The sequence below is a fragment of the Mirounga leonina genome, unplaced genomic scaffold, assembly GCF_011800145.1.
Source record: "Mirounga leonina isolate KUSES-001 unplaced genomic scaffold, KU_Mleo_1.0 Mir_129, whole genome shotgun sequence".
Classification (NCBI taxonomy): domain Eukaryota; kingdom Metazoa; phylum Chordata; class Mammalia; order Carnivora; family Phocidae; genus Mirounga; species Mirounga leonina.
Genome location: NW_023270323.1, coordinates 60427224 through 60452045, shown reverse-complemented (window position 1 = coordinate 60452045; position 24822 = coordinate 60427224). Strand labels below are relative to the sequence as shown.

The window sequence follows — 24822 nt, the reverse complement described above, 5'->3', positions numbered from 1 at the left end:
TTTTATTGCAGAATAGTATTCCATTTAGTATTCCATTGTATGTATATACATTTAAAAAAAAAATCCATCCCTTTGCCAGTGGACACTTGGGTTGTTTTGTTGGGGGTTTTTATGGGAGAAAGGGTAGGGTAGGCCTTTGTTTTGTTTTGTTATTAGAGTGTGAATGCAATAAAATTGAGTTTGATAAAACTGTACAAACCACGGTATTCTTGTATAGGTCCACTGTTAGGAAATAGTGTTTGTTGCCACAAAGATGAGTACAAAAGATCTTACTTTGTACAACTCATACATATCATGGCTATTGGAAAAATGACCTAAAATGCTTATTCTACCAGTGGGTAGATACCATAATGGTCAAAGGTATAGCATAAACAGGATTTAAAAGACCTGGGGTTAAAATAAATAAATAAAAATAAATAAATAAATAAATAAATAAATAAATAAATAAATAATAATAATAAAAGACCTGGGGTTTTTAATAGAATGATTGGAATATTGTGAGGCTTCAGCAATATGTACACAATTTTGTACACTTTGAAGTGCCTGAAACAGAGAGAAGGTGTTGTAATAGATGGTCTAGTCTGGTTGACTGAGGAATCAATTTTTGAAAGAATTTCGAATTATTAGGTAGATGAAATAAGACAGCCCTGCACCTGATGAACTAACCTAAGTGATACAGGTTTTATAAAATAGAGTTAAATGAGTTGCCTCAAGAAGGTGTTACCTGTCTCCAATATCTTAATTCCTTTGTCATCATAATTTTCTAATTGAAGTTACAGTGAGAACAGACAAGTGAGAATGAGTGTACGAGGGAGGTTCCTTTCTCTCTTTATTCATTACTCTCTTGAAAACACATACTCACTTTCCTTGTTCTCTGCAGTCCTCTCTAGCAGAGTTGTAATTGTGGGCCCATCTTCTGAATTGTGACTTCTGTTAATATATTTCAACACAGTTCCATTTCAGGAAAATGTGTGTGTTGTTTCGGAACTCACTAATATATGCTTTTCCTTGATGTTCCTTTCTTATCAAAACATATACCCACATATATTACTGCACATCAAACTTTGATAACATTTGGCACTGGAAAATTGAAAAGCATGCAGAGAATACAAAATACAGGTGAAGATGGTAATGGAAAAATAAAACAGATTAAAAGGAGTCTCTGGAGACTTGAACTAGTCCTTTCTAGGATGGCTGAAGTTACAGGATAGCTCTTCAGCTTTATTAATTTCTTTCAGCCTCATTGTAAAAGATAAGCTAATAGAAGGTAGTTGGTAATTTAAATGAGATGCTTAGCATGTGGAAAGCAGTCCATGAATGTTGTCTGTTAAATTTATTATTTCTAGTGCTTGCTTCGGCAGCACATATACTAAAATTTATTATTTCTAATCTATGGGTTTGAAACTGAGAGGCATTTTAGTGGCTGGAGAGCATCAGATAATAATTTGCTGTTCTTACCTGAAATTGCCTTGTTTTACCTCTACAGTGTTTGAATATGGACTATCTCTCTTAAATTAGTCTCTGTAATTAGAGATTTTCTTAAATATTCTTACCACATTGTTTTATTTAATACTGACAAGTGCAGATGGCACATTAATTTTAATTAATGTGTAATTAAAATACTAAGATTATCAGAACACTCGTTTGATAAATAAAACTTTTACCTCCTTAGTTTGTTTTTGTTTTTGTTTTTAATATTCAACTGCAGGAAAGAACTAAATAGACTAACTTGGCTGGTCACATCTCACTAGCCTTGGCAGAAAGCTCTGATAAACTGGAATAAACTCTGTTAGAATATCTGAGCATATCCAATTTATTATGTCCAAACCAAACTACTGAAACCTTCCTCCTTAAATCTGAAGTCGGGGCGCCTGGGTGGCTCAGTTGGTTAAGCGACTGCCTTCAGCTTGGGTCATGATCCCGGGGTCCTGGGATCGAGTCCTGCATCGGGCTCCCTGCTCTGCGGGGAGCCTGCTTCTCCCTCTCCCACTCCCCCTGCTTGTGTTCCCTCTCTCGCTGTGTCTCTCTCTGTCAAATAAATAAATAAAATCTTTAAAAAAAAAAAAAAATCTGAGGTCTTCCCCATCTCCGTAAGTAACTCCATCCTTTGGGTTGCTGAGGCTAGAAGAAACCTTGAAGTCACCATTGCCTCTTACATTTTTCCCTCCCAACTCCACCATCCAGTGTGAGCAAATGTTGTCATTTTGTTTTTAAAATATATGCATGTTTTCATCACATGTGATATGTCCACTGCTTTCACTCTGGTGTAAGGCTCTGTCCTCTCTACCTCCATAGTCACAGTGGCCACCTAATTGGTCTCTGCTGCTTCTTCCCTTCTGCCTTACCATCTTTCTCTGCTCACCAACCAGACTCCTGCTGAGCTTTCTTGGCTCAGATGTTGATCTTCCTCAACTCAAAATTTAGAATAAAAAGCTGAAGGCCTGGGGCGCCTGGGTGGCTCAGTCGTTAAGTGTCTGCCTTCTTTCGCTCAGGTCATGATCCCAGGACTCTGGAATCGAGCCCCACATCAGGCTCTGCTCGGTGGGAAGCCTGCTTCTCCCTCTCCCACTCGCCCTGCTTATGTTCCCTCTCTCACTGTGTCTGTCTCTTCAAATAAATAAATAAAATCTTAAAAAAGAAAATTAAAAAAAAAAAGCTGAAGGCCTTCATGCTTAGTGGTATCCCCAAGAACGTGTGCGTGCACACCCCTACCCACACTCACACACTCATAACGTCTCATTTAGTATCCTCCTGCAGTCTCTGTGTTCTAGCCACGCTGGTCTCTTACTTCAGGATCCTTGGACCTGCTGTTTATTTCCTTCGCGTGGAATCCTCCTTTCATTACCTCCTTCAGATCTTGGCTCAAGTATTACTTAAAATTGCACCCCATCTCCTGTCTTCCTTGTCCTTCTCCGTTTCTCTTCATAGTGTTTACTCCACCATATGAAATTCTTTTTTTTTTTTAAAGATTTTATTTATTCATTTGAGACACAGAGATACAGAGAGAGAGAGCATGAGCAGGGAGAGATGCAGAGGGAGAAGGAGAAGCAGGCTCCCTGCTGAGCCAGGAGCCCGATGTGGGGCTCGATCCCAGGACCCTGGAATCATGACCTGAGCCGAAGGCAGTCCCACCATATGAAATTCTTAATTACTGTGTTAACTCTGCCAAGGATTTTGGTCTGATTTGTGCACGGAAGTGTCCTTAGTGCTTAAAAAAGGGCTGCCACATTGTAGTTGTTCAAATATTTGTTAAGCTAAGGAACTTGTCGAGAAAGGAGAGAATGCTTGAAGGCATGAATTAGAGCCACAGACTGGATCATTGCCCACATAATTGAAATAAACGTTAAGTGTGAATTTTTTTTTAAACAAACTTAAACCATAAGTACTTCTTGAACATTAAAACATTCCTAGGAAAGTGTTTTATTTTGATTCTAGAACTGTGGCGTTAGCAGATACTGTGCTTCCAAAGTCAGTAAATGTTTATGCATCCTCAGACAGTATTTTAGATGCTTTCACATATAATATGCATTATTACTGCAGTTTTATGCTGGTATTAGCCACAGAGAGATTGTGATTGTTGAGAAGTTACATGTTCAGTAAGTTTCTAACCTGTGATTCCTGACTCCAAGTCCAGAACTTGATCAGCACATTCTTGTATCACTCATGATGACATATTCTTTTAAGTCACCAAAATTTACATTTTATTTTAAACAAAAAGAGACCTAAGCAACTAAGCTGAAGGAGAAATAATAGAAACTCAGTTCACCCATAAACACTTTTATAAATATGTATATACATAAAAAGTACAGAGAAAGTAGAGGTAAACTTGATTCAGTCTCTTTAGCAGTTCTTAGTTCTGGAATGGAAAGAAACTTCTGTTGATTTGCTTGTTTTGAATAAATGTATAGTAGGGTTTATGAGCTGATTTACTTTACTACTACTGCTTTTCCTTCCCTAACATCCTTTACTCAGCACTTTTTCTCCATTTTTTTAAATTTTAAGTTCAGTTAATTAACATATAATGTATTACTGGTTTCAGAGGTAGAGGTCAGTGATTCATCAGTCTTTTTTTTTTTTTTAAGATTTTTTATTTATTTGCGAGAGAGAGAATGAGAGACAGAGAGCATGAGAGGGAGGAGGGTCAGAGGGAGAAGCAGACTCCCTGCCGAGCAGGGAGCCCGATGCGGGACTCGATCCAGGGACTCCAGGATCATGACCTGAGCCGAAGGCAGTCGCTTAACCAACTGAGCCACCCAGGCGCCCCAGTGATTCATCAGTCTTATATAACACCCAGTGTTCGTTACGTCAGGTGCCATCCTCAGTGTCCATCACCCAGTTACCCCATCCCTCCAGCAACCCTGTTTGTTTCCTATGATTAAGAGTCTCTTGGGCGCCTGGGTGGCTCAGTTGGTTAAGCGACTGCCTTCGGCTCAGGTCGTAATCCTGGAGTCCCGGGATCGAGTCCCGCATCGGGCTCCCTGCTCGGCAGGGAGTCTGCTTCTCCCTCTGACTCTCCTCCCTCTCATGCTCTCTGTCTCTCATTCTCTCTCTCGCAAATAAATAAAAATAAAAAAAAATCTTAAAAAAAAAAAAAAAGAGTCTCTTATGGTTTATCTCCCTCTCTGGTTTCATCTTGTTTTTTTTTTTTCCTCTCTTCCCCTATGATCCCCTGTTTTGTTTCTTAAATTCCACATATCAGTGAGATCATATAATAATTGTCTTTCTCTGATTGACTTATTTCACTTGGCATAACCCTCTAGTTCCATCCACGTTGGGTGCAAATGGCAAGATTTCTTTTTTTTTTTTTTTGATGCTGAGTACTCAGCACTTTTTTTTTTTTTTAAGATTTTATTTTTATTTATTTATTTGAGAGAGAGAAAGAGAGAGAACATGAGAGGGGGGAGGGTCAGAGGGAGAAGCAGACTCCCCGCCAAGCAGGGAGCCCGATGTGGGACTCGATCCCGGGACTCCAGGATCATGACCTGAGCCGAAGGCAGTTGCTTAACCAACTGAGCCACCCAGGCGCCCTGAGTACTCAGCACTTTTGAACTACTGGTTTTTCATGTCCCTCTCCACTTTCCCCAGCCTCCTACCTTTGGTATCGTGGACAGGTAACAACATGCTAACACCAATCTGTTTGAAAAAGAGTAGTTGTATGTTTGTGTATGCATGCGTATGTGTATTTATGTGTAAATTGTACCTGTGTATACTGTGCCATCTAGAATTCTAGCAAAAATATGGAGGCATATCGTGGTTAAACCCCTGGGTGTTTGCTACTTTAAGGGTAGCAGCAGTATCAGGTGCTTTGATAGAAGTTTTTATCAATGTTATTGAAGATTAAGATACACATTTTAAGAAAAGAGTTTTCCCAGTTGGGAGTTTCTCAAAAGTAAAATTAGCTGAATATTCCATCTTTCAGAATTGCTAGATCACAAGTGTCTTAGTTATTGAGCCGTGTTGATCCTGACTTTAGTCACTTCATTACAGGTTCTGATGTCCCCTGGTCCCTAATTGGAAAAGGAATTACAGTTTTACTATCAGGATGGGAATCAGAATAGTTTATTATTCTTAGGAAGATTCTTTGAAAATTACTCAAAAACAGGTTTAGCTTTAGATTTATAATCCTTTTTAGCATTGCCAAAACCTAGAGTTGAAATTCTTGGAATATGTGATTTTCATACTTTTGATAATAGCGGTGATTAATTTTCTGTCATTATATAACAAGACTGTTTTCAAGTATTTGGTTGACAAAACTTGTTTAAAATTCAAGTGTCCATAGGACACATCGTGTAAATTATGTTATCTAATTTAAAAGACTTTATTTCATCAATTCAGTATTCAGTATTTTTAAACATTTTTTTTATAGATACTAAATCTGTGAGGATTTATTTATGTAAAAATACCAACTTGGCTCACATGTCTTACACTGTAGGCACTGAAAATATTTAAAAATTTTTTCACTTCTAGTCTCACCTGTTTCATTTTTTCTCTCCTTTATTCTTCTATTATCATGTGATGTTAAAGTCTTATTTCACACACTGCTCCTGCAGTTTAGGGGTGTGGGAGGGTGGGGCAAAATAGCATGTGAAGAAGTCCGGAGACCTGAAACACCATGGGGTGTTCTGAGAACTGTGTTAAGTTCCAGTGTGGCTAGAACACACGTTGTCTTTGTATGGGTAGGAGGAGACCAGAAGCTGGATCAGGAAAAGACCCTGTGGGAATGCAGTTCTCCAGCTAAATACCAGCCCAGCAACCTGTATTCTTTCATACCTTTCTTAATGTTGTGTTCTCTTGCCCAAATTTAATTTCTTCCAAGAGTAAGTCTACCTAGGTATAGTTAAAAGCTGGCAAATTTCTGTATCACCTTTAACGATCGCTTAAATTTTTTCGGTTGAAATTTCTGGTGGTTTAAGAGTAAAGAGTAGAATTTAGAAAGAATAAAACAAAAATATGTGACAAAATCAAAAGACTTTTATGGAGTGTCTTCTGACCTTAGATTTTTGATTTAATTGGTAAATATTCTTGCCCCATGTTTAGGAACATAAAGTTGAAGGATAAAAAAAAGAAGAACTTAAGAGTCCATGGTTTAGAAAGTGACTTGCTACTTGTCATGAAATCAGTTTAGTGGGTTACAACTAGCATTTAAGTAATTTATGACAATAGGATACAATTATATCTACCAGAGTGTGTATCAGGTTGTTATGTAAAAATCTACTTTTGATTATGGTAAGCAAAGTTTGAAAAACTCTATTTAATATTTGTATATGCTTTTAGCATTTCTGTCTATTTTAAAGACAGTATCCATTCATTTACTCAGGTATTTGAGAACCCACTGCTCTTTCTCCATCCCATCTCCCATTCATTGGGTCACCACTATGTGCCAGATACTGTTCCAAAGCCTTTACATGTATTAACTCATTGTTTTCTTCCATTACATGAATGTTATTTTTATCCCAGTTTTTCAAAAGGAGAAGCTAAGGTGCCTAGTGATTATTAACTTGCCTGAAATTGCATAGCTGCTAAGTTGTGAATCTGGGATTCAGTTCAAAACCAGGCAGTCTTTTCTTCAGAGCCCTTTTTTCTAACTACCAAGCTTTAAAAAGTTACCTATGTAAAAACACCTTTCTCAAGGTACTGTGATAAGTGCTGGAGGTACGTCTGAAATGGTTCTTGATCTCATGGAACTTAAATATTTATAAATATATTTACAATCTTCTATGTTTGTTAAAATATATAAATACATACAGACATACCTAATGTGGGAAAACACTATATATGGTTAAGTAACCATATGTAACTAGCATATTACCATGTTTCAAATTTCAGTATTATTGACTATAATTTCCATTGTATGGAAATTATAATTGTATGGAAATTTCATGCCATAATTTAACTATTCTTGTGTTGTCGGAAAGAAATTCCTAGTCCTTTCTTAGTAAGTAATATTGAATGCATTCATTATTGTCATTTCAGATTACTCTGTGAGGCTGTTTATAAAAGCATAAAAATTTCAAGTTACTGGTATCTGTTTCTAATTTTCTAAAGTAGTTTTTTTTAAGATTTATTTACTTATTTATTTGACAGGGAGACACAGCCAAACAGGGAACACAAGCAGGGGCAGTGGGAGAGGGAGAAGCAGGCTTCCCGCAGAGCAGGGAGCCCAATGCGGGGCTCGATCCCAGGACCCTGGGATCATGACCTGAGCCGAAGGCAGATGCTTAACAACTGAGCCACCCAGGCGCCCCGATTGTCTAAAGTTTATGCTTTAGCAGTAGTGCTGATCTACCTTCAAAAGCATTATATGTTAAATATTCAGTAGTTACAAACAAAACAAAATTCAGTAGTCAGAAGTGGTGTTCTATATTAAACTGTCTTCTTTCAAAATCTGTTTTTAATGTCATTGTAGCATGTATAAACCATTTCTAAATATTTTCTTTCATTCACTCAAATATTCATGTGCCTACTATGTTTTAGAGCATATCACGAACTTTCTTCTTCTCGTTGTCAATCATGTATCCAAAATGGGGTGTATAACATTTGCACGTACTTAGATCATTGGTGCCTAGTGTGTTCCAGGTTTTTGGGAGTTAGATAATAGGTTTAGGAAGATAAAGACAGCAGCTACCCTCTTGGACATAGCATAGTGAAGGAGGCTATAGCAACTTGCATGGAAACCTATTTGTCTCTTTTATAAGAAGTGAAATGTTTTGTAGACAGATGCATAGTCTTTAATACACACTAGTTTTGAAATTAAAAGGTATGTGGTTGGGCATCAGAATTTCTGATGGGCATTCCTATTATAATCCACTATCTTGAGATGTTAATGTTTATAAAATGAGTTACACAGAAGGGTTAATGCTATTACTGATGAAAGTATTTTTTAAAAGACCTTTTAGGTTTTTTATGGTAACAGTTTGACTCTTAAATGTAATAATTCCGCAAGACTTTGTTTCTGCAATTTAAAAAACGGTTTCTTTGAGTCATCTAACTTGTTACCAAACAGTGGCATGCAGTGTGGATGCATGGTTTCCATTCAAATTTGAAGTTGCTTGGGAGTTTCCTGTCCCTTAATTTGGGGGATTTTTTTTTCAGTGCTTTTTGTTTCTCTTTTAGTTTAATAATGTTTTGAAGCACTGAAGTAAGCTGTCCATCTGCTTTTGTTGTTGTTGTTGTTCTGTTTTATTTTGTTTGTATTTTTAATTAGTGATAACCTGACTGAATGACCTCACCTCCCTCAGCAAATAAATGTCTCTTCCCATGAGGCTAATACCCGTAGCAGTTTATGGGACGGGGCCCAGTTGGAAAAATGTGGCCTATACCTTTTTTTTTTTTTTTTTTTTTTTGAGTAGGCTCCACACCCAACCTGGGCTTGAGCTCATGACCCTGAGATCAAGAGTCACAGGCTCTACTGACAGCCCGCCAGGCCGCCCCGGCAGTGTACCCTCTTAAGGAAAATACTTTCCATGCTCATTTTTGTTTGGTCACCTAAAATTTATATTGATAACTGCTGTGACTTTCAAGTCCTCTTTAAAAGATCTCCAAATGTATCACTTCATGAAAATACTAGATGTCATTTGTAGGAATCAAATGGAGTTTCTGAATGGAGTTTCTGATTTTAGTGATTATATGTGATCCTGATTTTTAGTGGCTTTACTAAATGTGTATACAGTCTTGTTTTACAAATTCATTTACGTACATTGACTGGATTTTGAGTGAGACTCATTTGTAAAATTTAATTATTGTTATATCAGCCAGGTTGGAAAAACAAACATAATTGTTGGACTTGATTTCTTCTGGAAGATAGATTGGTATAGCAGATTACTTAAATCTCTCTGAGCCTCGATGTCCTCGCTGTAAAAGGAGGCAGGCACCCTGTCAGTCTTAGGAGTGGTAGATCAGGATGAAATAACATGAAATGCTCAGCACAGTTCATGGCATAGCGTCAGTAAGTGTTAGCCTCAGTACCACCCCTTTCCCCAACTGTATTCTGCGACAGAATTGTAGTACAAAAGTGCTGATATGAGGCGCCTGGGTGGCTCAGTCATTGAGCGTCTGCCTTCGGCTCAGGTCATGATGCCAGGGTCCTGGGATCGAGCCCCGCATCTGGCTCCCTGCTCCTCAGGAGGCTTGCTTCTCCCTCTCCCACTCCGCCTGCTTGTGTTCCTTCTCTCACTTTGTCTCTCTCTGTCAAATAAATAAATAAAATCTTTAAAGAAAAAAAAAGTGCTGATGTTCTGGCTAGAAGATGTAGATTTAAGTCCTAGTTCTTCTACTGCATGCTTTCTTGGATCAGTCACTTGACCACAGACTGTTTGTTTTCTCTTCTATAAAATGAGGTTCTGAAAATTAAATGATGTAATGAGCAAGTGCTTCAGATCTAGGCTTTTTTCTTTATTATCTAGACTATTTATTATAACTTGCTTTATTTCCCAATAGTTGACATAAATTTTTATGTGCAAGGGGGAGGAGCTGTACTTCAGAACATTAACCCAATAGTTGGGTGGAGGACACATTTATTTGGAGGAGCAGAGTATAGGAGGCAATGCCATTGTCCTTCCAGGTAGTTTTAACACATACAGACCCAGTGAGAGGCTTCAAGCTGACGTAGGAAGGGCCGGGGGTTGCACTGAGTGGTAAAACAATCAGTTTAAAAAGATGGCTGTGGCTGCAGTGATTTCACTGGACCAGGTCTCTTGATTCTGTTCTTCATTAGTTTCTACCTCTCCTGGTAGAGTTCTTTCCTATATGCGATCCTGCCACTATGATCAGCTTTCTGAAGAGTGACCTACATTTTGTAATCTGCATTCCCCACAACCTGCAATGAATCTAAATCTCAGAAATATGTAATTTTCTGACACTGGACTATAAAAGGTTTTCATCAGTTGACTCTACTTTTTCAAACAGGAAGTGGTTCCACTTTCTCCTTAGGACATACTTTTTAGCTCTAGCTGGGAAATTTGTCATTTTCCATTTCTTGCCTGTTAACTTGACACAAGCTGTTCCATAGGCCCAGAGTATAACAGACCTCTCCCAGTGACTTTTTTTTCCCCTTTGGAAGCCCTTTTATTAAAAATTTTCTGATCAGTTATCCTAAGGTAATTTTAATTGCTTTATGACAAATGTATGTGATTATTGATATCAATATGATATTGATAATTTAGTTGTATTTTCTTTGTGTGGCTTGAGTATTCTGTAACTATTATAGAGTGCCAAACTTGAGGCAAAAGTAGAGTGAATTCTTAGATTTAAAATGTGACATACAAACTTCTTATCCTATCATTTTAATAATGAAATGTTTTAAATGTTCTTAAATAACAAAGGTGAGTTGGAGTGGGGAGGAAACGGGGACAGACAACCTGCCAAGGCAGTCACAGAGCCCCAGTACAACTTGATAGTTAGCCATTATTGTCCATTGATACGTGCATACTCTTAATGGAAGTAAGCTTCAAAAACGGGAGCTCCATGGAATTTCAATTTAATGACTTCCATGGAATTTAAAATGATTCCATAATTAAAATGGGGCAGGGCCCTCTGCTGTGTTTATTAATGAGTTCCCTTTTGTGCAGGGGTGTGGGTGATTTCCAGCTCTCATGCAACACAGAATACGATAGGTGGTCAGTCAGAGGCACCTACCAAGTGTTTAGACCTGTCTTTTAAGTTATTTTCATTTCTTCAGAAGAACTGAAGAATCTGTTGGGGCAAAGAGATTTGTGGGGTTTTGATGGATCTCCATAAAGCAAAAGCTGTCACTCTGACCACTCAGCATGTACCCCTCATTCATCTGAGGGTTCACATTAAAAGTGACAGGGTGGCGTAGTAGCAGCAGCCTCTCTGGTTTTCTTAGTCATGGCAGCAGTTAACAGTGCACGTAACACACCAACACTCAAGTCCTTATTTTTTGTTTTTGTTTTTAAGTCATTGAAATTATGAGACTATCATTCAGATGGAAGCATTGTAGTTCTTCGGAACCATTATGATCTCAAAAGGAAAGGAGAATGATACAGATACACTGGCTGAGGTGTTTTGAGGTGCATCGAAGTGTTCCAAGCTGTGACTTACCTTAACATGTTCTTGAAGTACCATGGCGTGGATTAAAAGGTATGCTTTAGAAATCTCCCAGTGACCCCAGGGTCATGGATAGAATGAACGCTCATGATTCTGTATTTAATTATCACAATTAAATTTTTAAGAGATTTTATATTTAGATTGTAGATGTGGTATGGATTTATGGTAATAGTACTTTTATTTATTTGAGAGAGAGATTTATTTGAGATTTTATTTATTTATTTGAGAGAGAGAATGAGATAGAGCATGAAAGAGGGGAGGGTGAGAGGGAGAAGCAGACTCCCTGCTGAACAGGGAGCCCAATGCGGGACTTGATCCCGGGACTCCAGGATCATGACCTGAGCCGAAGGCAGTCGCTTAACCAACTGAGCCACCCAGGCGCCCCAATAGTACTTTTTCTTTTGTTAAAAAAAACCCATATATCATAAGGTTGATGACTGATTTCTCCCTCCCTCCCTCCCCCCACCTCTGAGATACAGTTATAGAAGACACTGGGGTAGATATTTTCCCTGGATTTTAATAGTAATGGGCTGTAATTTCTTTCACCAGATAGTTTAGGTATTAGTCATGTGTTGGTCTGTAATTAGCTTTGTGGTTTACATCGTAGACTAGTTTCTTTGCAGTGCTGTCATTTCATGGCCTGAATAGGAAATAGATAAATGCCTTAGTTGGAGCCTTAATTTGACCAAATAAAATAATTCTTATGTGGACCATTTATAGTTTGTGCTTGTTTTTGTCTTTTACAAAGAATTTTTCCTGAGAGGAAAATGCATGGCTCCTTATTAACAGTGATTGTTGTTGCTTCACTAATTGTATGTATGTAATTAATCATTTATGTGTTTGTGGTATGTAGTCCTCCTGTTATTTGTGGTTGCTAATAGTGGTAATTCTAGGTTTCATATTACCCACTCAACTGTCAAAAATTGTTAAGATTTTTATGTTTGTACATTTTATTTGACTGATGTAGTCAAAACCACTTTTTAATTATTTGTAAACAACCTAATTTTGTATTGTGTGCTTGCTACTAAATGTTTTCCTATGGATGGTGGAAGTGAATGAACCCAGGAAGAATGCAGAGTTTATTAATGTTACATTAGGTTCAGAATTCTTTATCTTTTAGGTAATAAAGAAAAATATGTTGGGAAGGTAATGGTTTAAATCATGGATAGATAAATTTAATAGAAATACAGTAATGCAGTCTGTAATTTTTATCGTTTCAGCTATCTCAACGTTAAGATCCTTTTGATACATCAGCAGTTAAATTCTAAATGAAATTTAGTTATTAAACCTAAGACAAAATTGCTTTATATTAAATTCCAGTCTATAATGACAGCGATCTAATCAAGTTTCTAGGTAAAGTAGGCTGCTTATTAACCAAGGCAATCATTCACTTCAGCCGGGTATTTTATGTCTGATGGCACACAATAGTGTCTCCTCTCCAAAAAAAGATCTTTTCTGACATAATGGGTTGGAGATGATAGTCGATACATTGTTTACAAAATGTAATTCTCTATAATATTTGTTACTTTAACTTAAAAAATCTTTTTTTGGGGGTAGTGCTTGGGAATCTGTTTTGTTTTAACTCCACTGAGGATTCTTAATGTACAGCCAGGGTTGAGAACTCGTGTGGGGAAGTGTTCATAGAATTTATAGCTTAGTGGTTAAGAGCTTAGACTCGGGGGCCAGCTGACCTGTGTTTCAGATCTAACACTTAATTTTATTACTTTGACAGGTTGTAAAAATGATCTGGAAAAAAAGTTTAAATTTGTATCTTAAAAATGTAGTAAATAAGTATATACATATATAATTTATGTTAATGCATTTTATACATGTGTATATAAAAATACATATATGTGTCTCTGTATAAATATCTACCTATATCAATAAATTACACACACAGTGCTGGGTAGGAAGCCAGTGTTAGACTAACAGTGGTGATGATGATTAAATATCCGATCAGGAACCTGGGGGGGTGTAGAAGGGGGGTGCTGTTACATTTTTTTCTTGAGTCTTACACATTCTCATGATCTTCCTAGAGCTAAACAAACAATCAGTATTTGATTGATGTTTTCAGTTCTTTGGGCTTTTTCTCATCAGTTAAAGGTGGCCACTAGAGACCTGTAATTTATCTATGGTCCTCTTATCCTGCTAGGTTGATGTGTGTGTCTCTAAAGCTATGTTTTTTTTTAAATTGCAGGTTTCAACCCACTCATTTAGTGGGTCAAGAAATCGATTTAATGGGTTATGACCAGCATTAAGACAACATATTAGAATAGAAAATAAGATACCAGGTGCACTGAATGTAGAAAAGAGTATTTTAAAAAATACTTTTGTTTCAAGTTTTAAGATTTTACTTATTTATTCATGAGAGACAGGGGTAGAGAGCGAGAAAGAGAGGCAGAGGGAGAAGCAGGCTCCCTGCTCCCCGATGCGGGACTCAATCCCAGGACTCTGGGATCATGACCTGAGCCGAAAGCAGACGCTTAACCGTCTGAGCCACCCAGGTGCCCTGTTTCAAGTTTTTAAAATGCAGAAATAAACAAAATATATACCCATTTATGTGTGTGTTGATTGGATTGTTTAAGTACCACTAAGTATATGCCTACCATAGTCACAGATGTCCCTCACAGGTGCTGTTAGTTCTGTCTTTTTTTGCCTTGCTAAGAAGTGACCAGGATAGGTTCCATTTTGTGGCTTGTAATGGTACGCCATGCTCTATATCACCTTCAAGGATCACCCTACCATCCCTTTCGTTTGAAGTGAAGGTTATTACCGGAGAGTATCTAAGGAGTAGAGGAGAATAGGAGAACGTAATAACAGCTTTTGAGTGGCATTAATCAAGGCTGTTTTATCGAGTGTTCTAGTATACTGCCCCTTGGCATACATCCTGGTGTTTATTATCTATAGATCCGTGTCTTCAAACTGCCAGTGGCAGCCCATTCTGGAGTCAATTTAATAAGTTGTTGCCTTTCTCCCCTAATTAAATGAAACAGAAAAGAACAGAATAGCAGATGTCATGATTATATCCCAAATTTTATAAAATTTTTGTTTCAGGAGCATGTATATATACTGAATTGCAGAGACCCAAGTTCTGGTAACGATCATCTGAGAAACAATATGAAACTCAGTCTTATAAATCGAGGTTGCCAAACTGACCTCAGTCAGAAAAGACTTCAGATATCTAAAGCAGGATTGTCAGCCCAATAGTCTTACCTCTGATGGTAGGTTATAATTAATTAGATGTGAGACGTTGTTTTTGTTTTTTGTTGTGTTGTTGGCTCCCTAGCTTGCTTGCCCTGGTAAATATTTATAAAGGCTCATCGGTAAGAAATTTAAAATATTTCCTAGTTGAGGAATTTACTCTTATGCTACATTGATGAAAGTGACCCATTCAATTAAAAAAAAACCCAAATCTGATAATATATACTAAAACCCACCCATTTCATTTTCCTATTCCTTATATGTTAAGACTTTTTCATGTAATAGGTGCTTCTTTAATTCAGAAGGTAGATAAAAATTTAATGTTGCAAAAAGATTAAGCATAAATCAGATACATGACAATATTTTGGGTGGTTAAATGTTAGAACTTTTAATTTTTTTTGGATTAGTGCCTGTGCCTACCACGATGTCCTCATAACAGGCAGATATTTGTTTTACAGATTTGTTGAAGATGATCACAGTTTCTGGTGAATATTTTAAAATAAATAAAGCTTCATGGTAGGACAATATCAGCATATGTATGTTTTAGATTGTGTCTAAAATAGTTTCTTCTGGTAAATTGTTTCATAGCAATGGAATTTGTATATTAGTTTTCTACACTTGGGAGTTGAAAAATGGAAGAAATCTTTGCCAGAATAGGAGGCCAAAAGATAATAAGCACAATTCATCTTTCTCTGCAAGTTCTTGGAATTTGAGTCAAACATACATAGTTACTGCTCTGAATTGGGTACGATACACTAAACTTAAAAATCATGTTTTGAAGTTACAGAAGATAAAGTAATAACCACCACTCCCCCCAACCACTGGATTAAGTTCCCCAATGATGGCTGCTTGTCTTTGCACTAGTAGGTACAGGCATATGTTGCTTGTGGTGAAGGTAGAAAACAAGAGCCTATGGATTCTATTACTTTGTTTCCCCAAAACCTCCCAGCCCCCACCTGTCCTTGCCTTCTCCCAGACTCTCCAATTCTTCCTCCCCTTATCAACAGCATTGCTTGGCTTTTCATCACTGTTTTAGTCCTCTTACTACGACCTCATCACTTGCTACCTCATGCTGCTTGTCCTGTTGAGAGCACAAGGTTTCATGTCACTTTGTGGCATTTGTTCTTCAAAACTGTGTTCCTTCACTTGAGTTATCATCTTGCGTGAGAAGGATAGCAACTTGTATTCTTGAGAAGGAGAGCAACTTGTATTCTTTTTCTTTGGTAGATTTTTCTTCCTAAAGTGTAGTTTAGAAAGAAACTAAACTACGTTCTAGTTTAGCTGTTGGCCTAAAATGGAGATCAGTGACCGCAGGTGGTACTCCAACCACATACCTAGGAGTAGAAGAAAGAACATAGCATAAATTACTATGTTAATTATTAGATATGGTTCCCGTATACTTTTGGTTACTAAAAACAAGTTAAAAACACTTGAGGAATGAAGATGAGCTGCTTCGAGAGATTTTAAAAAGATGTTTTTGATTCTGAAAATAAGTTTTAAAAATCTTTTGTATAAATGGTAGCATTGTTAGCATTGGGCACTTTCTCAAGCTAATTTATATTTCATTACTTTGAAAAACAGTGCTATTTTGCATGTGTCTGGGATCTGGGATATCTTATTAAAAGAAAACTTTAGAATCCCATGTCAAGCATGAACCTAATTAAAAAGTGGAATATGCTGTACCAGTAATTGTCATGAAAATCAGGGACTATCTTCCTTTTCAAAAACACAACAATGTCAGTTTATCTTGTAATATATATATTTTTAAAGATTTATTTATTTAATTTAGGTTTGGGGGAGGTGAGTGTGCGCAGGAGCCAGGGGAGGGGGAGAGGGAGAGAATCTTAAGCAGACTCTGCACTGAGCACAGAGCCTGATGTGGGGTTCGATCTTGCCACCCTGGGACCATGACCTGAGCCGAAATCAGGAGTCAGAGGTTTAACCGACTGAGCCACCCAGGTGCTCCTATCTTGTAATATTGAACTGATAGGCGATTATGAGGAGAATATTCTGTAGGTGTGCCAGAAAATGTGTACACATGCCAAAACTGTTGCTTAAATGAGGAGTACAGTCTTCTTTATGGAGCCCTTATCTGCAATGTAGCCAGGTTCTTACACATCAGAGCAAGTGAACTACAAGTCGAATAGCGGCAACCCTCGTTGCCCCCACAAGTCTTCAGGCATTGCTTTAACAACTATCATGTCAGCATATAATCTTTAAAAATAATGACTGCAGGGGCACCTGGGTGGCTCAGTCGTTAAGCGTCTGCCTTCGGCTCAGGTCACGATCCCAGGGTTCTGGGATCGAGCCCCACATCGGGCTCCTTCTCAGCGGGGAGTCTGCTTCTCCCTCTCCGTCTGCCTGCCGCTCTGCCTACCTGTGCTCTCTCTCTGTTAAATAAATAAAATCTTAAAAAAAATAATGACTGGAAATGTACTACTTTGGAAATAGTGATCAGAAAGGACAACTGCCTACACCCCGCCGCCCCCCCCCCACTTCCTTGATTATTTATTTTAAGGAATCTTGGGAGGAACTCTTAGGGTAGTTGGGTAGGACAAAGCATTTTCAAAGCACTTTGGTTGAGTGCTTTTGTGTTTCATTGCAGCAGTGGGTGGACAGAGGTGATTAAAAATGTGCTAGCAGTGCTGATGGTAGCAGCTAAGCAGCTAGATTAATCAAGTATGCATGAAATTTAGCTTTATTAAAACTCCATTTTGATTGAAATTCCTGTGGAAAAAGTAATCTGTGAGTGAGAAGTTGTGACCTGGGGCAGGGACAGAGCAGATGCAGGTACTACGTTATCAAACAGGGGTGACTTGGAACAGGTAAAACCCACTGAAGGCACTTTTGAAGTAAAAGCTGTTACTCCAGCTGCTGGGAACCAGTTTTCAGTCCTACCCTCTCTACCCCCGCAATTATACACTCTGTTTTGTTGACTGCCATATCCCCTGCCCCTAGACAGGGACTAGTCAAAGCAGGTACTTAGTAAATATTTGTCAAATGAATGAACTTTTGATAATATAGGTTATTAAGATATGCATCTGTCCTGCCATGGCAATTTACCAATGGACAGAATGAATGGATATATAAGGAAGTAATCACATTTTGAAATGATTGTGACTTCTACTGTTTTGTCATCAGTGAACTCTTTTGTGAGTTAGAATGTATATTAAAGACCAAGAAAAATCTTTGGGCCCCTGGGTGGCTCAGTTGGTTAAATGTCCGACTTTTGATCTCAGCGCAGATCTCTATCTCAGGGTCGTGAGTTTGAGCCCAGGGTTGGGCTCTACGCTTGGGTGTGGAGCTTACTTTAAAAAAAAAAAAAGCGAGAAAGTCTTGAGTGCGTAATAGCTAACATTTAATGAGTATTGGACTTAACAAAATGCCACCTCCACCTCTCCAGGTTGTTAAAATTAACATTTGTATTTTACATATGTGGAGACTGAAGCCCTAGAATTGTGAAAGGGCTAGAGTGTTGTTGTTGTTGTTGTTGTTGTTGTTGTTGTTGGAAAGACCTGGACTTTGGGGGAACAAAAGTTGGAAATAGTTTATACAATAATTCAACAGATTTTCCTCACAATGGTAGATCTCCAAGTGTGAGATTTTTTATCGGGAGAGAATGATTGTAATCTGTGCTTGTATCCCACAGAAGAAAAGCTCTGTATTTGAACTAAAACATTTCCATATTTGGGATTGACCAGATTTAGTTTGTTAGGAGGTGGACAATTGCCCTTTTATGGCCGCTAGACACTCCATCGCTTTTATTTCTCTTCAACTTGGTGGCTCTGGCACTTCCTCAAGCAATCCTTTTTCTCTTCCCTTTTACTGCTATCTTGCATTCCCGTGTTCCTCTCCTCTCTTCCCTTCCTACCCTATAAGCTCCTCCCTCCCTCATTTACATGCAACCTGAACAAACAAGAACATTTGTTCTACATTCCTCTTATTAAAGTAATATGTGAACAGTGCTTTTGAGTCCGAAAACTGGGCAGATCAAGTGAGAAATGAGGATGTTATGAAAATAGTATGAAATATAGGTCCTAGCAAGTTGTCCAGAAGTCAAGAGGGCTGACCCCAGGACAAGCAGTATTCCTCTTTCAGATTAAAAGATTTGTTGGGTATAATGACCAGACTAGTAGGATTAATTCTTGAGGAATACTAGAACCAAACCGAGGCACTGAGGGATAACCAGTAAAAAAATAAAAAATCACCAATTTGAATGACTTCCCTTTAATTTTGGTTTTCATTCCAAAGTTCAAATTTATACTTAAAGAATTAAGGATCTAATTTCAGTCTTAAACTTTCCTTCATACCTAGGAACCATCATCATTTTAAAAGCCCAGGAAGTTAATGTGTTAATTGCATCATTATATTGGCTTATATATAATGAGTCTTATATTAGTATTTAATTATTGATATTACAATGAAAAACTGCCTGGGTGAAATTGCTGGAGACCTATACCTGATACATGTAAGTTTTCCTTTCAGTTAGTTTTAGACCCATCAAAACTACACGAAGGAACATGGACTTCCAAGGACCTCTTTTCAGGAGTATTGTTTGTAGCTCCATTCAGATCTTTTTTTTAAGATTTTATTTGACAGCAAGAGAGGGAACACATTCAGGGGGTGAGTGGGAGAGGGAGAAGCAGGCTCTCCGCTGAACAGGGAGCTCGACGTGGGGCTCTATCCCAGGACCCTGGGATCATGACCTGAGCCGAAGGCAGACACTTAACGACTGAGCCACCCAGGTGCCCCTCCATTTAGATCTTTATGTCACTATAGAATCTGTCAGAAACGTGGATTATCACTTTTTTTTAAGTTGTCAGCATGCTTCATTAGAACATTGCTGTTCTTGAGCAAATAATAACAGTAATCTATAGCAGGACACTCTCCGTGGATAAAATAGTTTAATGAAGGTGAGGAAATTGTCATCATTGTAGCTTTTTGGACTTGGGTGAAGTCTGCATTTTTGTCTGCATTGTAAAACTTGTAAATTTAATATCGTTTATTTGGGAGACTATAATTTTTTTCTCCAATGCAGAAAATAATTTATTAATTTTAGATTGGTTCATAATTATTGTTTAATTCAAAATAGTCTAAATAATATTAGAGTTTAAGACCTACTATTCCATAATTTTTTTTCCTATGGCCTTTTTTTTTTTCTTTTTTAACATATGACTTGCTATTCTGGTTTATTGGTTTAGTGAACACACGTTGTCTATAAGCTTATATTTGAAAACTTGATGTTAATACTGTACACCCTGAGTCAACATGTGAATAATACAAGCTTATAGCTTTGGCCATATTTCTCTGATGTGCACTTCTGCTATTAAAAAAAAAGGGGGGGGGTCGCCTGGGTGGCTCAGTCATTAAGCATCTGCCTTCGGCTCAGGTCATGAAAACAGGGTCTTGGGATCGAGCCCTGCATCAGGCTCCCTGCTTCTCCCTCTTCCACTCCCCCTGCTTGTGTTCCCTCTCTCGCTGTGTCTCTCTGTCAAATAAATAAATAAAATCTTAAAAAAAAAAAAGATTGTTCAGCATGAAAGTTATGGCCTAAAAAAAATCCACTGTGCATAATTATGGAAACAGGTTGGCATTTTTTTCCATTACTGGGATATTTAGTTATAATTCTTTAAAGGCTCTGGATTCCACTAATCCCTAGAGCTGTTAACACATCAGATTTCCCTGGTTTATTTAACCTTATGCCATTGTTTCATATTCTCTTATCCTTGGAATTCAACAGTTTGGTTTACTGAGAAATAGTTTATAGGTTAAAAAGTGATTTTTCTGAAACATTAAATAAATTTTCATATGATAGGTGGTTTGTTGAATGGAAAAAGCAAATAGACATTTATTTTTCAGTGAATTAGGGGGGGAAAAGTCCTTACTTGGGGAAGGCAAAGAAGATAAACAGTTTAAGGACCATAGGGTAGGTCTCATTATCTTGACCTTAGTATGGTCGGTGTGTAATCAGAAGTAGGGGAAGGTCCTACCTTGTGACTTTCTGAGCTTCAGTTTTCCCTTCTAAGTTTGAAATAATGCCTACTCTTAGGGTTGTTAATGAGAATTAAATGAGAGCATATATAAGGAGATACATTCTGTTTGTTGTTATGTACTTTTTTCTTCTGATATATGAGGCCAGTTTCGGAAGTTGTGGTTTTAAGTAGTAACGGGAGCTTTATCTAACCTAATGGAATCAGGGAATGGAAATATAGAAGATAATTTGAAATACAGTTGGTAGCATTAATCAATGAATTGCTTGGTAGCATTAATCAATGAATTGCTTGTGACAGAAGGTAAGAATGAGGAGAAGAGGTCAATAAAACTCATACTGTAGAGAAGAGAAACTGCGTGTCTTTCGGGAGCACGCAGGTATGGAAGTTGGTGAAAGGAATGTTAAGAATTAAGTTGCTGCAGTGGAGTTTAAAGAAAACCTATCCTATTTTCTGATTAGACAATTGGATGTCAGGCAGTTGACTGGACAGTTAATTAGTAAATTAACTCTAACAACGGCTTTGCAGTTTGCCTAATTTAAATTCATAGCACAGCAAAATACTGAGTAAATACATAGCACGAATGACCCAAATGATGAGAGTTCAGCCTGCATCTGTGAAAGGCCTTATCCTTGTTTTCTTCATTGCTACCCCTTAAATCCCAAAACTTTTGCTCCTGGGTTAGTGCTTCACCACCGTAAGATCGATATTTTTAATCACTTACAGTCATATTCAATGCAGAACGTTTCTTTCATCTGTGTTGGGCCGAGGCTGTTCAGATGATTGTTAAGAGTATCAGGTTGCTTAGAGCACCACCCAGGGCAAAACGGTTTGCTGTCAGATTGTACTATCAACCCCTGTGTTGTGTATTACTTTTCAGAGCCCACCCCTCCACCCCCGGGCCTCCTGTGAGGCTTGAGGAGCAGATACTAGCTCCTTGGCCTGTGTTTTTGGTCCTAGGGGCGCATGAAGGCAGTGTGACAGGTTAATGGCTCAGATACACTTTGGCAGAAAGCCATTCTTTAAGATTTGAGTTGTGGTTAAAGACCACTTCTTCAGAGTGGTTTTGCCTTACCACAAATGCAGGTTTATTATAATATGACATGTGATAACAGAAGGCAAAGTTAAAATTCGGAAGAAATATCGTTTTGGGTATTAACATTCAGGCAGGAAGGTATTTCTTTATTCATGCAAAGGTGCTATAAAAAACATTTTGGAGGGGCACTTGGGTGGCGCAGTTGGTTAAGCATCGAACTCTTGGTTTCAGCTCAGGTCATGGTCTCAGGGTTGTGGGATAGATCCCCGTGTGGGCCTCTGCACTCAGCAGGGTGTTGGCTTGGGTTTCTCTGTCCCTCTGCCCTCCCACGTGTGCGTGTGGATGTGCAAATGCTCTCTCTCTCTCAAATGAATAAATCTTAAAAAAAAAAAAAAAAAACCATTTTGGAAATCTCTTCCCCATTCTGAACATATGACTTTTGATTTTATTATTTTTGTTTATTAAAATTCTCCATTTTAATTCAGTGTCCTATTTTAAATTTTATATTTTAAAATGATTGCCATCTTTTATTTTGCCCTTAGGGACAGGATTCTTTGAAAGTGCTTAACTCCTTTATAAACCTGAGTCATAGGGACGCCTGGGTGGCCCAGTCAGTTAAGCATACTTTCGGCTCAGGTCATGATCTCCAAGGTTTTGGGTTCCAGCACCCCCCCCCACCCCCCATGGGCTCCCAAGGAGTCTGTTTCAGATTATCTCTCCTTCTGCCCCTCCCCTGCACTTGCGTGTGTGCTCTCTTTCTCAAATAAATAAATAAAATCTTTAAAAATAAATAAATAAACCCGAGTCATAGCCTTACCTTTATGCATTAGACTTTATTTTGGCTATCCTATCCATAAATGTTCTGGTCTGGGTTATTTAAAAGGAAAATAAAAGGCGGATGCACTGCTGAATTCAAATACTTCAGAATACCAAACTGTGTGTTTGAGATTTGGTTATTTAAGAAATTGGCCAAACATGGCTTGAAGGGAGTTGAGCTAGTACTGTGTCTGTATAATTTCTACCAACAGAAAAAGGAATGTAAAACCTCTTTGTTAACTGAAGATGTCTGTGTAGATTCTTGGTCCTTTGCAACTCAGAAAAAAATGTACCTTGCAGAATTATGATTGATAGTGTAAATAGTAGAGTCATGAGACTCTCATAGTTCCCAGTGCAATTGTAACATTTGCCCTTGTGCAGGGAAAATGTAAGAGTAATTGTCCAATTTATGACATACACATATGTGCACACATGTCTGTATATATGTGTGTAGTAGCTGAGGTATGGCTTCCACAGTAGTTGTCTTTAGATTTACTAAATTTTATGTATGTATAGTTTTAGACAGCATTTTTTCACTTTCTAGTATTCAAAGAAAAATTTACCCTTTATCTTTGTAAATTTTAGTCAGTAGCTGAAGTACTGGAAGGGTAATGAAAGAAGGTTTCTGAACTTTCAGGTTTTTTGTTGACCCTCATTGAAGCAAACCAAATCTTGTTATCACAGAAAGTTTTAGAATCAATTACTGTACTCTAAGATCCTATCGTAAAAATTCATACCCCAGGGACACCTGGGTGGCTCAGTCGGTTAAACATCTGCCTTCAGCTCTGAGCCCCCCATGGCTTCGCACTCAACTCCACTCCTCCCCCCTCCCCGTTCTCTCTCTCTCTCTTTCAAATAAATAAAAAATCTTTTTAAAAAAATTCATACCCCAGGCACCCTCTTCACATGTTAGCGTCCAGAATTGAACTGTAATTAAATTCTATCTTAATGCAGAGTGTATGGAAAATCATGAACAAAGTTCATGTTATGTTTTGTTCGGAACAAGTTATGTTTTGAACAAAATTTACCATTATGTAAATTTGGGCAAGGTGATTTTTAAGCTAATTTCTTCATCTGTGTAATGAGGATAGCAGCACCCACCTTGTAAGACTGATGTGTGTATGAAGTTGAGATAGGTGGGCACAGTTGCTGGCCTCATGCCAGCCCTCTACTAGCTGCTATTACAGTGTAATCTGTAGGGATAGGGCCCTGTTTCTTATTTGTTGCCAGTATGTTGCAAGTCTAGTGCAGTGCCTAACACACAGTAGGCACTTAAATGTGTATTAAATGGTTAAAATAAAAAGGAACCATGGGACACCTGGGTGGCTCAGTGGGTTAAGCGTTTGCCTTCAGCTCAGGTCCTGATTCCAGGGTCCTGGGATCGAGCCCCGCATTGGGCTCCTTGGTCAGTGGGGAATCTGCTTCCCCCTCTGCCTGTCGCTCCCCCTGCTTGTGCTCTCTCTCTCTGACAAATAAATAAAATCTTTAAAAAAAATTTAAAAAGGAACCAGAATCTAGGAAAACAGTTATACCATTCCCTCCCTCCTTCCTCTTCTCAGTTTTAGATGAGATAGGCAAAGGAAGCCAATTTTAATAATGGGAGCATTCCAATCCTAGTACATATTTAGTATTTTTCCATGACACTGCATAATTAGTGATTTTTTTTTAAAGGCACAATCTTGTGATAGGTTATATGCCAAACAGAAGACCACAGATAATCCTAATTTTTTGCCTACTAGGTAGGAGAGATTGTTGGAATATCTGATCTGCAGTTTGGATGGAGAGGGGAGAAGAGTTTTGTTAGGACTTATGTCCTCACTGACATAATATTTAACTTTTCTCAATATGGAATACATACATCTTGGAATGGTGTAGCCAAGGACTAGAAATCACCGCATTATAAAATTTTGGTGTTAAAATTTGAAGACAATAGGAATGAAGTCCAGGAAAGAACTTTTTTTCCCTCAAAACCAGCCATTCATTCAAAAATATTAGATATGTATATTTATACACACACACACACAAATATTTTTCTAAATTAATGTAATAAACCTACAAAAACAAGGCACACAAATTGTTAATGTACAATAAAGTGAATTTTCACAAAGTGAATATACATGGCGTGACCATCACACACAGATGCAGAAATTACCAGCTTCCTAGAAGCCCTCTTGTAGCCTCTTCTAGTCTTAGTCCCTATACCGTTCTTTAAAG

The 24822-nt window shown here is 37.9% G+C and overlaps 1 protein-coding gene across 5 annotated transcripts in view; it reads left to right on the top strand.

Moving 5' to 3' along the window:
• RBPJ (recombination signal binding protein for immunoglobulin kappa J region) overlaps positions 1–24822 on the top strand; it is a 222328-nt gene that overhangs the window by 140377 nt on the left and 57129 nt on the right. For 2 of the 5 annotated variants that reach the window (XM_035005191.1, XM_035005192.1), the window contains exon 2: positions 11416–11598. The exons of the other annotated variants lie outside the window; for them this stretch is intronic. In XM_035005191.1, coding sequence (XP_034861082.1) covers positions 11582–11598 — 17 coding nt within the window. In that variant the 5' untranslated portion in view covers positions 11416–11581. The remainder of the gene's footprint in view (positions 1–11415; positions 11599–24822) is intronic. 5 annotated transcript variants of the gene reach the window in all.